The 13,785-nt window shown below is 41.9% G+C and overlaps 2 protein-coding genes across 4 annotated transcripts in view; one reads left to right on the plus strand and one right to left on the minus strand.

Annotated features, from left to right (window-relative positions):
* The first annotated feature begins 256 nt into the window (after positions 1-256).
* The window catches only part of LOC146578481 (uncharacterized), a 91,206-nt gene continuing 77,677 nt past the window's right edge, over positions 257-13,785 (plus strand). The window contains exons 1-3 of the mRNA XM_085267816.1: positions 257-378; positions 880-1,146; positions 13,400-13,431. Coding sequence (XP_085123942.1) covers positions 315-378; positions 880-1,146; positions 13,400-13,431 — 363 coding nt within the window. The 5' untranslated portion in view covers positions 257-314. The remainder of the gene's footprint in view (positions 379-879; positions 1,147-13,399; positions 13,432-13,785) is intronic.
* Positions 7,424-13,416, minus strand: LOC146578482 (uncharacterized). Of its 3 annotated transcripts, none has more exons than XM_085268655.1 (7): positions 13,113-13,416; positions 12,223-12,303; positions 11,308-11,449; positions 11,051-11,166; positions 10,558-10,784; positions 10,233-10,339; positions 7,424-9,921 (listed from the first exon to the last, which is right to left on the minus strand). In XM_085268655.1, exons 1-7 carry the CDS (start codon positions 13,363-13,365, stop codon positions 8,655-8,657), a joined length of 2,193 nt encoding a protein of 730 aa, XP_085124781.1. In that variant the 5' UTR covers positions 13,366-13,416; the 3' UTR covers positions 7,424-8,654. The 3 variants fall into 3 exon arrangements, with proteins under 3 accessions (XP_085124781.1, XP_085124780.1, XP_085124782.1); XM_085268654.1 differs by having other exon boundaries at positions 7,424-9,924; XM_085268656.1 differs by having other exon boundaries at positions 7,424-9,924; positions 12,223-12,394; positions 13,113-13,222.

Raw genomic sequence — 13,785 nt, forward strand, 5'->3', positions numbered from 1 at the left:
TACCTGCAATGCTCCAGTTTGACCTCATGGTGGCAGTGCCGTCTCACTGTTATAATGGCTACACTCAGACTACAGGAGAGAACAAGAGGCTGTACTAAAACTCTGATGTTTTATCGTGTGTTTATGACATCATGCTGACGTCAGCCTGATAATACCTGTTGATTCAACTAAACAGCCAAGGTTTCCAAGGTTCTTAAATGGACCACAGACTACAGGGTAAGAGTGAGCTGCTGAAAGTCAGATCTGTTCTTCAAAGCAGACTTTCAGCTTTATTACAAACTAAGAGTCGGATCAGCACAAATACTGACACAGAGATGGCTGCTGGCACTGCGCTGCTCTGCTGCACTTTGCTGTTTGTCCTTGTCTTCGTCTCTGCAGGTGAGATTGAACTAAACTGAGGTTCTCTCTGAGATAACAAGAAGTACAGGAGGATTATTTTCATCTGGATTCAGTTTGTCTGTGTGTGAAGGAGACACCAGGCTGGGTGGACACGTAACATCTGTAATCCAGCTGTGACAGACAAAGAAGTGTAATGTGTGTGTCAGTGTGGTGTGTTGTAGTGTCAGGAGTCAGGATGCAGCTACAAAGCTTCTTGTTCAGTGTATACAAACAGCTGTAGCTCCATAAAGGCAGCATGCAGAGACTCACAGTGTCTTATAATGAGAGGCTGCTTTCTCTCACACATTATGTTCACTTATTATCAGCACATGTTGTTGTTCTGTGGAAGCTAACATCTTGTAGTTTCTGACACTTTGCATGTTTAGCATGAGGCTAAAATTCCCCCTCAGTGGGTCACTGGTGACCTGCTGGATGTTCAGAGGTTCATTAAATCCAACATGACTAAAAACTCAAATGTCAAAGTGTTGTTTCCTCTTTCAGAGCAGAAAACCATCACAGCTGAGTCTGGACAGGACGTCACTCTGACATGTCGAGCTCCAAACAACAACATTAGAGTAATAAAGTGGGAGAGATTTGACCTGGGAGATGATTATGTGCTTTTGTACCAGGATGGTCTCCCTGATTCAACACACCAGCATCCATCTTTTAAGAACCGGGTGGATCTGCAGGACAGACAGATGAAGGATGGAGACGTGTCTTTGATTCTGAAGGATGTGACAGTTCATGACGCTGGAGCATACGAGTGTCGTTTCTTCATGTAAGAAACTCGCTCATGGAAGTCCATCAGCAGCCTCAACCTGATTGTTACAGGTGAGTGAGTAGAGTTGAGTGTGTGTGTGATCAGAGGTGAAGCTGCTTCCTGGTTGTTGATGTGTGTTTGTTGTATGGATGAGCTGGTGGATGTCAGAGGTAGACAGATGTTTCTCCAGCTGTTGTCTTTGTGGCTGGTAGTCTAGAGTTGTAGAGCAGCATTGTTTGGTTAGAGCAGAAACAAAGACATTTATGTCTCTTCTTCTCTTGCTCTCTAACTCGTCTGTAAACATGTGTGGGGAAACTCAATGTTAAAGCCTACATCTGGAGGGGGAGGGGAGGGGTGGAGCTGGTGGTTGTGAGTCTGTGAAAGTGAATCCTGCCGGTGCCATAGCTGCTGAAAACGTACTTAGTGCAGACACAAAACGTCCATCAGCTTCAAAGTGTGTCAGAAAAATGTCCACATGGTGACTGATGGATGAGAGAGGTCCCATTGTTGTTGTTGTGCACAAATCATTGAACAACACAAACAGCTGCTTTCAGTGCTGCCTGTTTTGTTACTGCACACATTTCTGATGGTCCTACAGTCCAACGTAGCAAACGTCTCCCTGAAGCCTCTTCTTAGAGACCAAAGGTTGGATCAGAGCGAGCAGCTGAAAGGACACATCTATGAATGCAGTCAGAGACTTTCTCACAACCTCACACTTCATCTGGTCACATTTACACTCAGGTTCTCTGTTAGTCACTGAGATTACAGACTCGCACATTTAAAATAATCTGAATGTTGGATCAGATGAAGTTAATATTTTTTATTTCTTGAACATATGTTTAATTAGCATGTTGCTAAAGCTTTAAGTAATGCACTGGTGACCTGGTGTATGTTAACAGGTCAATTAATCAAATCCAGAATAACTCAAATGTAAGCTAAACAGCATAAATATTAAACATAAACAACATCATATTTCCCCCATGGCACAGTCCACTCAGCACTTCCTGGAGTTTCTCATTTGATCGTTCATTGACACTCATGACTTACAGAGACTCTGATCATCAAACACAGGAATAAAACAAGCAGTGAGCACAACAAAGGATTATTAAAGAAGGAATATTAACTCTATTCTAACTCTAGTAACTCTACACCAGGAAACCACCAAATCTTCTGCAAACGTGATTTTAACCAGTCAAAATGTTTTTGGATATTTATTCAGTGTAGAAACCTAAAAAGTCAGTTTTATTTTTAGATGTTTGGTTGTTTTGAACAATTATATCAAACTGTAAGTATGATGTTTGGTATATAGTATTATATATTGCATGGTATTGATATATTGCACTGTTTGAAGTGCTTCGTATATAAAAGTAGTAAACTGTGTACACAGTGTTTGGTGTGACAGAGCTGTTGTCACTGAATCACAGGTTCAGATGTTTCAGCCTCATAATAAACAAACACGTTTTCAGAGACTCGAGGATTTGACCTTCCAAAAGTCTCAGACATGTTTTAATGAGCTCTCACAGTCTGCAGCCAAACAGGTCAAATTATAAAGAACAGCTGGATCAACCCAACATGACCTCTGACCCCGAAGCAGCTGTTAGACCTGTGTATTTGAAAAAAAATATGATTTTTTTATGGTGAAAGCAAGATTCCAGACTGCAGTTTTGGTCAGATCATGTTTTTAAATAAAAAGCAGAAAAATCAACATTAACATTTTCTCACTTTATAAATGTTATGAATGATTTTTTCATCTAATCTCCTGAACTAGAAGAGGACACCTCACAGCTGTTTCTCACCTGCAGGTCAGCCAGGAGGACACAGAGATGAACTGTGAGTCGGACGATCTGAGGACAGACAGAAACTCTCCTGAACATCCAGCAGTCGACTCTGATGATCATCATGTTCAGACTCGGACCAACAGTGTGTGTCTGTGCTGTCAGTGACTCTGAACTACAGTTTATTCATCTTGTTCATGAGATTTACTGACACAAAGTCAAACTGTGTTACAAACACACATGAATTTCTGATCTCAGAGTCAGTGAGTGTTGGAGCTTCAGGTTAGACAAATTAACTATTTTATGTTGGTGTGATTGTTTATTAGCTTCATGTGACTTTTTCTTCTTTAAGTACAGTCCACTGGAAAACACTTTGTATAAAAATCATCTCTTTGGCTGACATTGTTTTTAGTTTGTAAACCAATCTTACCCAATTTAACAGATTGTACAAACTGTTAACGTCTCTCTCTGATCCTGCACTGAGAAGTTTGACAACCTCTTCAACTTTTCTTTAACATGACACACTGTTCAGGTCAGATTTAAACTGCTTTGACCTTTGACACCAGCAAAACATCCTGAACAACTTTGCTGGGTTGAGACCTGATTACTTTTCATAAACAGACCCATAAGACTCAAAAATATGAAACATATTTTCACATTTATACTGTTGTATAGATGATGCAAACTTTTGTACACTGATGCTCTTTTGGGTGAAGTTTGACTCATTTGTTTAGATGGATTTTCAGATCCACCAGTTTGGCTCAAGTTAGAAACATTGTGATTTTAGGGAAAATTGCCACTCATAATGTATAAATATACACATCATGTTTGTGTGGATTTGTAATGAGACAGCAGTGAAGCAGTGAAGTCATCCTGTTGCCCACAGAAACAGACTGTGAATTAGTAAAGTAACACATGGAGCGCATGAGGAACAAAGGTCATACATGTATCTCCTGAAGTGGATTCTGGGTCTCTGACTTCCTCCCACAGTCCAAAGACATCAACGGGTGTTTTTTATTTATCCGTGTATGCTGTGTGTGAATGTGTGGTTCCTACAGAACTTAATGGTCAGTAACACTAACATGTAAACATGAGTACATCACATCAGCACATGAAAGAACAACAGTGTGGCATTAATATTACAGCAGTGAGGACAGTGTGATGAACTGATGCTCTGATCTCTGGTCTGACCAAAGCTTTAACTCCAAACATCTCTCCACTGTTAGAGCTTCTGCACTGTTTCAGGTTCAAATCATGGTTCATACTTTCATGGCCTGATGGTGTGACGCCTCCACCTACATCACTGAACTGCTCCACTTCTGTACTCTTTTCTCTGTGGCCTTCTTGAAACGTCCTCTTGGTGTTTGTGGTCAACTCCATTCTGGGAAGTTAATCATATTATTGTTTTGTAATATGTCAGGGTTATTCCAGATAGGAGTACGTTTGCATGGGATTAGTGAAGACTCCGTTATTTTTAGAAACTCCCACCATGCTGTCAGAGAGGAGCTGATGTTGATACTTTTAAAACATTCATGTCTTTTGATGTTTGAGCTAATAAATGGTAGGTCTGAAATCTCTAGATCCTTGCATAGTGCCTGTTCAACATCTAGCCAGGGCTCATCTAGGAAGGTATGTTTTGACCATTCTGAGATGAACTGAAGCCTGTTGGCTAAGAAGTATTGGTGAAAATTAGGCAGATCTAATCCTCCTCTATCCTTGGTTCTTTGTAGCGTTTTTAAGCTGATACGCGGGGGTTTATCTTTCCAAAGGAATTTGGAAATATATGAATCTAGAGATCTGAACCAATCTTGTGATGGTTTGTTAGGGATCATCAAAAATAAGTAATTTATTTTTGGTGAGATCATCATTTTTATAGTGGCGACCCTTCCCATGAGTGATATGGGTAAAGATTTCCATCTAGTCAGATCGCCTTCTACTTTCTTTAGAAGTGGGATGTGATTTAATTTAGTTAAGTCTGAAAGCTTAGGAGAGACATTAATACCTAAATATTTAATATTTCCTGATTGCTGTGGGGCAGAGGAAGAATTATGGAAGAAGCAGTTAATGGGGAGAACTGTAGATTTTGGCCAGTTAATTGAATAATCTGAAACTCTTGAAAACCAGTTTATTAGAGTAATTACCTCAGAGAGGTTGGTTTGTGTGTTTTGCAGAAAAAGCAACACATCATCCGCATAGAGACTGATTTTATGTTCTATGTTCTTACATTTTATGCCCTTAATTGTTGTAGCCTGTCTAAATGCTGCTGCTAGAGGTTCGATAAAAATTGCAAAAAGTGAAGGGGAGAGTGGGCATCCCTGCCTGGTGCCCACTCTATCTATCAGAGTCTATCAGATTGTCAATTGTGGCCTGTGGAATGTTGGTCCACTCCACTTCAATAGCTGTGCGAGGTTGTTGGATATTCGTGGGAACTGGTACACGCTGTCGTATACGCCGGTCAAGCACATCCCGAACATGCTCAATGGGTGACATGTCCGGTGAGTATGCTGGCCATGCAAGAACTGGGACATTCTCAGCTGCCATCTGCCCTGAACAATGTGAACCATGATTCATCCGTGAAGCGCACACCTCTCCAACGTGCCAGACGCCATCGAATGTGAGCATTTGCCCACACAAGTCTGTTACGGCGACGAGCTGGAGTCAGGTCAAGACCCCGATGAGGACGACGGGCATGCAGTTGAGCGTCCCTGAGACGGTTTCTGACAGTTTGTGCAGAAATTGTTTGGTTGTGTAAACCAATTGTTCCAGCAGCTGTCTGGGTGGCTGGTCTCAGACGATCTTGGAGGTGAACCTGCTGGATGTGGAGGTCCTGGGCTGGTGTGGTTACACGAGGTCTGCGGTTGTGAGGCCGGTTGGATGTGCTGCCATATTCTCTGAAACGCCTGTGGAGACGGCTTATGGTTGAGAAATGAACATTCAATGCACGGGCGACAGATCTGGTTGACATTCCTGCTGTCAGCATGCCAATTGCACGCTCCCTCATTGCTTGTGGCATCTGTGGCATTTTGCTGTGAGACAAAACTGCACATTCCAGGGTGGCCTTTTGTTTTGGGCAGTCTGAGGTACACCTGTGCACTACTCATGATGTCAGATCAGCATCCTGATGTGGCACACCTGTGAGGTGGGATGGATTATCTCAATATGGCAGATGTGCCCACTACCACACATTTGGACTGATTTGTGACCACTGTTTGGGAGGGATGGTTATATTGTGTATCTGGGATGAATTTTAGGTCTCTACGTCCATCCCATGGGGAATGGGAGCAAAAACAAAAGTGTTGCGTTTATATTTTTGTTGAGTGTATTAGGCAAATGAGTATTTTGTCCACATCATCCTCTTCATGCATGTTGTCTTACTCCAAGCTGTATAGGCTCGAAAGCCTACTACCAATTAAGCATATTAGGTGATGTGCATCTCTGTAATGAGAAGGGGTGTGGTCTAATGACATCAACACCCTATATCAGGTGTGCATAATTATTAGGCAACGTCCTTTCCTTTGGCAAAATGGGTCAAAAGAAGGACTTGACAGGCTCAGAAAAGTCAAAAATAGTGAGATATCTTGCAGAGGGATGCAGCAGTCTCAAAATTGCAAAGCTTCTGAAGCGTGATCATCGAACAATCAAGCGTTTCATTCAAAATAGTCAACAGGGTCGCAAGAAGCGTGTGGAAAAACCAAGGCGCAAAATAACTGCACATGAACTGAGAAAAGTCAAGCGTGCAGCTGCCAAGATGCCACATGCCACCAGTTTGGCCATATTTCAGAGCTGCAACATCACTGGATTGCCCAAAAGCACAAGGTGTGCAATACTCAGAGACATGGCCAAGGTAAGAAAGGCTGAAAGACGACCACCACCGAACAAGACACACAAGCTGAAACGTCAAGACTGGGCCAAGAAATATCTCAAGACTGGTTTTTCTAAGGTTTTATGGACTGATGAAATGAGAGTGAGTCTTGATGGGCCAGATGGATGGGCCCGTGGCTGGATTGGTAAAGGGCAGAGAGCTCCAGTCCGACTCAGACGCCAGCAAGGTGGAGGTGGAGTACTGGTTTGGGCTGGTATCATCAAAGATGAGCTTGTGGGGCCTTTTCGGGTTGAGGATGGAGTCAAGCTCAACTCCCAGTCCTACTGCCAGTTTCTGGAAGACACCTTCTTCAAGCAGTGGTACAGGAAGAAGTCTGCATCCTTCAAGAAAAACATGATTTTCATGCAGGACAATGCTCCATCACACGCGTCCAAGTACTCCACAGCGTGGCTGGCAAGAAAGGGTATAAAAGAAGAAAAACTAATGACATGGCCTCCTTGTTCACCTGATCTGAACCCCATTGAGAACCTGTGGTCCATCATCAAATGTGAGATTTACAAGGAGGGAAAACAGTACACCTCTCTGAACAGTGTCTGGGAGGCTGTGGTTGCTGCTGCACGCAATGTTGATGGTGAACAGATCAAAACACTGACAGAATCCATGGATGGCAGGCTTTTGAGTGTCCTTGCAAAGAAAGGTGGCTATATTGGTCGCTGATTTGTTTTTGTTTTGTTTTTGAATGTCAGAAATGTATATTTGTGAATGTGGAGATGTTATATTGGTTTCACTGGTAAAAATAAATAATTGAAATGGGTATATATTTGTTTTTGTTAAGTTGCCTAATAATTATGCACAGTAATAGTCACCTGCACACACAGATATCCCCCTAAAATAGCTAAAACTACAAACAAACTAAAAACTACTTCCAAAAACATTCAGCTTTGATATTAATGAGTTTTTTGGGTTCATTGAGAACATGGTTGTTGTTCAATAATAAAATTATTCCTCAAAAATACAACTTGCCTAATAATTCTGCACTCCCTATAGTTTAGTGGTAAGGAACAGCTACAGTCAAACTGTAGCTCACAAACATAAATGATTTTGAGACTCGTTGTGGTGGAAAGCACCTCCACTTCCTGCCCTAGTAGATACAAGCACCGCAGCAGGTAATGCTGTTAGGGCTGCTGTGATGAAAGACACTGTATGAATACAGAGGAGTTCTGGGTGGCAGCAGATGTTTGGCTTTTTTTAAAGCTTTTTACTGGTTTTTGTTATTCTGACTGCCCACTTTTACAATTATATGCTGATCTAAAGTGTACATTTGAGCCCTGAAATTGATGGGGGGTTATGGTCCAAGAGCACCCGTGAATTTTGAAAAACCTTGAATTTTGGATGTGGTAAAACAAAATGATTTTATAGTTTAAACCCTGAATATATAAATCTGGGGATGCAGGACTTTAAGAACAAAATGAAAAACACTCGAGATAGCTACATGTATGATGTGGGAACGCTGGACTGCATCTGCTGGAGATGCAATTAAGAGAGATGAACAACGCTCTCGGATTGGCTACTTTCAAAACCCCGCCTCTGAGTACACTGGCATTTCAACACTCAAAGGTGCGTTTTCCTTTAAAACAACTGCGGAGTCCTTCAGTAACTTAGGTCTTGATGCCCAAACAAATAACGATTTAGTAGAACTGTTGATCACCAGACTACATGTTTGCTGTAAGTGACATGATGATCTAAGAACCACGTGTTTTAGCACAAAAAGTTATAAAAAGAAGAAAAAAAAATCCACAACACTTTTTCCAGTTTAAAAAAATGAAATATAAAGTTCACAGATTAAAAAACAAAAAAAACAAACTGTATCTGTAAGTATATTATGATAAAAAAAAAAAGTTGTTGTTTTCAGTGTCGTTTAGGTTGTGGATGGACTGGGGACAGAGTTTTCCTCCACCTGGTGGCTCTTCATGTGCGTTTTCAGACAGTGGCTCTGGGTGAAGGCTTTTTCGCAGATGGTGCACTGGTACGGTCTCTCTCCGTTGTGGGTCCTCATGTGGACCCTCAGGTGTTCCTGGCGAGAGCACGCCTTCCCACAGATCGCGCACACAAACCGTTTGATGCCCAAGTGGCTCCTGATGTGGTTGGTCAGGTAAGTCTTGCGTTTGAAGAAACGGCCGCACTCAGAACAGCCGTACGGTGCCTCACTAGTGTGCACTCGCATGTGACCCTTGAGTTCGCCATTGGACACGAAGCCTTTGCTGCACACGCCGCAGACGTGCGGCCTCTTGCTGCTGTGCGTCTTCATGTGAGTCATCAGGCTGCAGTTTGACAGGAAGGATTTGCAGCAGACATGGCAGAGAAAAGGTCGCTCCCTGGCCATGTGGATCTTCTCGTGGGACTTCAGGATGCCGGAAAGTTTGAAACGCTTCCCGCAGATTTGGCAGCCATACGGCCGCTCTCCAGAGTGAGTGAACTTGTGGCGGGTCAAAGATCGAAGGTCACAGACAGACTTTCCACAGATATTGCAGACGTATCTGTCTTTGCTGGTGTGTGTCTTGCTGTGAGCTTGGAGCTGCGCCTTCAAACCAAAGGATTTTGGGCAAATGTCACATTTGTGTGGTTTCTCTTCCACATGGACCCAATGGTGAACATTCAGACCAGACATGTAAGCAAAGGTTTTGCTGCAAATCTTACATTTGAATGGCCTGTCTCCTGTGTGCAGAGAAATGTGGCTGTTAAGACCAACGATGGAGAAGAAAGATTTCCCACAATATGAGCAGTCGTGAGTTTTCTGGTGAATTCTGATATGTCTCTTTAACTCATCCACAGATTCAAACTGCTCTCCACAAACTCCACAACCACCCTGTGGCTCCTCCAGGTGACTCCAGGTGTGTTTGATCAAGCTGCCCAGGTTCAAGTACCACACTCCACACACTTTACAGGCTATTTTACTCTTCTCTATCTCCTTCATGTCACTTTTGCGCACTTGTTTCTTCATCTTTTTTGTCACCTGGAGCTCAGAAACAGGTTTAAAGCATTTGTCTACAGCCAAGGCTTTGTGTTCATCTTTGCTGTCCACTTCCCTCTCACAGGCCTCTTCATCTGTTGGCAGGTCTTGCTTTTGTGATGTTTTGCTGCTGGCCAGCATGTCCACACTGGGACTGTCTGTATGCTGATCAGAGCTGCTGTGGAACAAAACGGTTAAAGTTAAGTTTTTAAGTACTGAGCGTCTGTAAATAAAAGCCATAGGTTTCGTCTACTTGCAATAACTAAAAACAACAAACTTATCCATTAGAGAACTTGAACCACAGAATTTTGGGTTTGGTATTCGTTAGATCAGAATTTGTTCCCTCAGTAATTTTTTAAATTTCATGTTTTTCATTGAATTATCACAATCCAGCGTCTAGATTTACATCAACATTCTAGAGTCTTGTTTTTGACATCGTTGGTCAATCAAGAGCACACAAATCCTTATACCCGTTTTTATTTTTACCTTGACTGGAGTTCAGCTTCATTGTTTTTTGTTATGTCAGCATCGCTGGATGGACAGTCATCGTTTGTTGGTGAAGCGGGAAACTCTTTCTCCCCCTCCTCACTAGTCTGTAAGAGTTCATTTCCAAATTATTATCAGCACTTATGTTAACTGAGAGTAAAATAGCTAAAATTTCTTTAACATTTTTGTAAAATCTTAAAGTGTACATTTAAATCACATCATGATTGTTACATTTTAAATCTGTTATTGTGGTATAAAGAAGCAAAATTATCAAAATCCTACCAATGTCAGAGGCAAAAGCAGCACAAACAGGTACAGCGTCTACCTTCAGGCGGATGTAGAGGGCAGAGTTTCCAGTAAACATGTGGATCTCCTCTGGAGTCACAATCTTCACTTTCAGGGGCTGGAGCCTCCGGCTTCTGTCAGTTGTGAACAAGTCAAAAGGTTCATCATCTGCCAGCTGAGGAAAGGTGGACTTCAACAGGTCCAGGAAGTCAGCTTCCTGTAGACCAAGAGGGCACTTCAGGTCGTGTGCTGGGAACTTCTTGAATACTGGAACAGAAGAAATTCATCTTAAGATCAATAGTCCTTAGGCAGTCAGTAAAACCAAACCTTGCCCTAGTATTCATTAGTTCAAGTGATTAGTTGGCCAGTCTTTGACTATTTCTGATGATAAATAATGTAATTAAATATTTTTGTAAGCATTGGAAAATGCTTTGAATTAGGAACAAAGAAAAAATGGTATTAATAGCACGGCTAACACTGTACCACATAACAGACAAATACAAAACCTTAATGACTAACATTTCATTTCATACCCGTCTTAGAGAGCACATTGGTGTGAGAGTCCTCCAGGATGCGGACTCTGAGATCTATATGGTTCTTTATGTCACTGATGCGAGGTCTGCCGGGCTTCTTCCTGATAGTCGGAACTCTGGCGAAAATGCAGGAACTAAGTCAGTGTCATAAAAGACTATAAAGCAAATGCAAATAAACTTGGGGACCATCCACATATTGTTGGCCATATCACAAACCTCTACAGTTTGTTGTTCCTTAAAGTGGTGTTTTTTCTAACCTTGACGGCATTTTATAATCTGGGTCCTTTAGATCTTCTCGTTTTTGTCGGGAACTTGTTGGTTGCACCAACTCCTGCTCCTCTTCATCGTCATCAATGTCGTCGTACCAAAGCAGGGCCAGGCTCTCAGTGTCCTTCACACCTGGATACATCAGAATTCACTTTTTGTTATGGTTTTTAATTTGAATCATATGAACGACAAAGACACAATACATGTGGTTTAGTCAGTTTGCTTTAGTAATAATTTGATTAATTGAACTCGCCTGGCGCACAGTATATAAGCACTGCACTCACTTTCATGCCCTCTTTTCACTCCCACACAAGCGGCAGCTTAGGTGAGTTTGATTTGTAGTTCTCAGTTTAAATCTTTATTTAAGTTAATGACTTAAAGTCATTAACTTAAATGACTTGTTTTCTCTTTCAGAGTTTAGCAGTCCATGCGTGTCTTCCTTTAAGTTACTACTGATTACACTAAAGTAAACCGACATATACGGCAACTAATTGATAGCAGTTTTCTTTGCATTCTGACCAGATGAGGCCATGGTGATAAAAAATAAAAACTTTGAACCTCCTTATTAACACACAGTAGGAGGCAAATTGTTTCTAAACAGTCAGGCTGACTTTTGACCGACTGCTGGTGACAAATTGGTGATGTTTGCAAATAACTCGAGGCCAATTTACAAACATGGACAGACTGCCAACATGTTGCAATTAATCTTAATCAGTCTGTGCCAATAAGCGGAACTCATCTGGTTGCCAACTGGTTGTATTCTGGATATATACCTATATATGGGGTTACCCATGTTATGGGGTGCCTGTGTCATTTTGCAATATTCTTTATAAAAGCCTTGAACTACCCCCCCCCCCCCCAAAAAAAAAAGAAAAACAATTAATGGTAAGACTGTTCAGACGTACCTGTCTGTTGCTTGGGTTGTTGCTCCTCTCTGTCCTCAGGCACGACTTCCACCTCATGCCTCTCCACATCAGGCTGTAGGACTTTGTGTTTTTTGGTCAAAAAGAACATTTGATCAATATATCAGCTTTGTGTGACTGTGGTGTTTGACTGCAGCTCCGAAGACCCTCCTTCCTGTTGATCATTGTTTTTATTATGTAAACCAATAAGAAAACATTAACTCTAGATTCCAAAAAGACAAAACAAAACAAAGAATGACAATCTGGGATAAGAATTAGACCAGATTCTTATGCTCTCAAGGATAACTACATTACGCCCAGTGGCATATCTTGTGAGAAGAAGGGCGTGGTTACGGGTTATATGGCCTGTTGCTACATGCTTTTAAGAGTCTGTACAACAGCCATGAGAGCGTGGATAATAAAAAGCAGTAAATCAGATTGCACGCTCAAGAAGAGTTTAGTTGGGTGGTCTCAGATGTTTTCTGTTGGCGACCTCCATCTCACTGGAACAGCCTGAAGCAGCAGAAATTCTAATTAGTCCCTCAAAGTCTGAGGTCATGGCACTAAAAAATGTATGGAATAACCACTCCAGGCTGAAGGTTCTACCTCAAGTAGAGGCTTCATACACCTCAAGGTCTAGTTCAGGGAAAAAAAACAAAAACAAAAAAAATGAATCATCAGCTCTTCTCTACATTTAAACTGAGAGAGATTTATGCCGAATTGCAAATAACGCTAATATTATTGTCCCTGCATTCACATTTTATTGTAATTACACATCTGTATGTTTAACAGCTTGTAAACGTAAAATCAGCGAATTTTAAACGAAGTTCGGCAAATTCTAAATTTACAAATCAGCTTTTTGTGGCTGCGAGCAGCTTTATTTGTCCACTCACCTCTTTTCTCCAGAGAGACGTTAGGCTGCAGAAGCTCCAGCAGTCTCCTCTGACGGCCGATCTCTCGCCTGAAGCCCGCAGCCTCCTCCTCGTAGTCGGCTACAGTCCTCTCCACCACCGCTAAGATCTCGCGGGCGGCTGTGCTCATTTTCTCGGTGACGATTCCTCTCAGTATGTCGCTCTTAGACATGTTACCGACGCTGTCGACCGGCTCGGGCCCGCCGCTGCTGCCGCTCTTCATCCAGTAAAACATGTTTGTTTGTTTTCTCAGCTGTGTTTTGATGAAGACACACTACAGCGCAGGGTGCGTTTCCGGCGGATTCTGGTGCAGCTACAAATTGTGTCCGGAAAAGAAAATCAGGCGTTATTTAGTTCCCCTGCTGGTCTGACTTTTATCAGTAAGACTGATGTCTGCTGTACATTTAAGATGCTGGTAAAAATCATGGCATTATAGTAAAGTAAGTGAAAAGCATTTTTAATGTAGCACCGTTGAGGACAAACATCATAACAAAAATGGTTAAATGTTAGAACAAAAAGTTACCCAAAAGCAAGCTTAAAAAGATTATATTTTTAGCTGCTTTTAAAACAAATCACCAAATTCATAGATCTCAAGCTTCAAAAGCTCTGTCTCCTCTTTTAGCCCTCAGCATTGGATGATGCACAGTCTGCAGTG

This window comes from Mchenga conophoros, linkage group LG3 (assembly GCF_057382185.1).
Source record: "Mchenga conophoros isolate Kocher_MC1m ecotype Shallow Benthic linkage group LG3, M_conophoros_male_GT1.1, whole genome shotgun sequence".
In the NCBI taxonomy this organism is placed as follows: domain Eukaryota; kingdom Metazoa; phylum Chordata; class Actinopteri; order Cichliformes; family Cichlidae; genus Mchenga; species Mchenga conophoros.

Excerpts from the sequence above, each read along its gene's own strand:
- LOC146578482 (XM_085268654.1), bottom strand. The coding sequence starts at position 13,365 with ATGTTTTACTGGATGAAGAGCGGCAGCAGCGGCGGGCCCGAGCCGGTC. Across the intron at positions 12,304-13,112 it reads CGTCTCTCTGGAGAAAAGAG|TCCTACAGCCTGATGTGGAG; the intron begins GTGAGTGGACAA and ends AAAAACACAAAG. Across the intron at positions 9,925-10,232 it reads GAAGCTGAACTCCAGTCAAG|CAGCTCTGATCAGCATACAG; the intron begins GTAAAAATAAAA and ends TTTGTTCCACAG.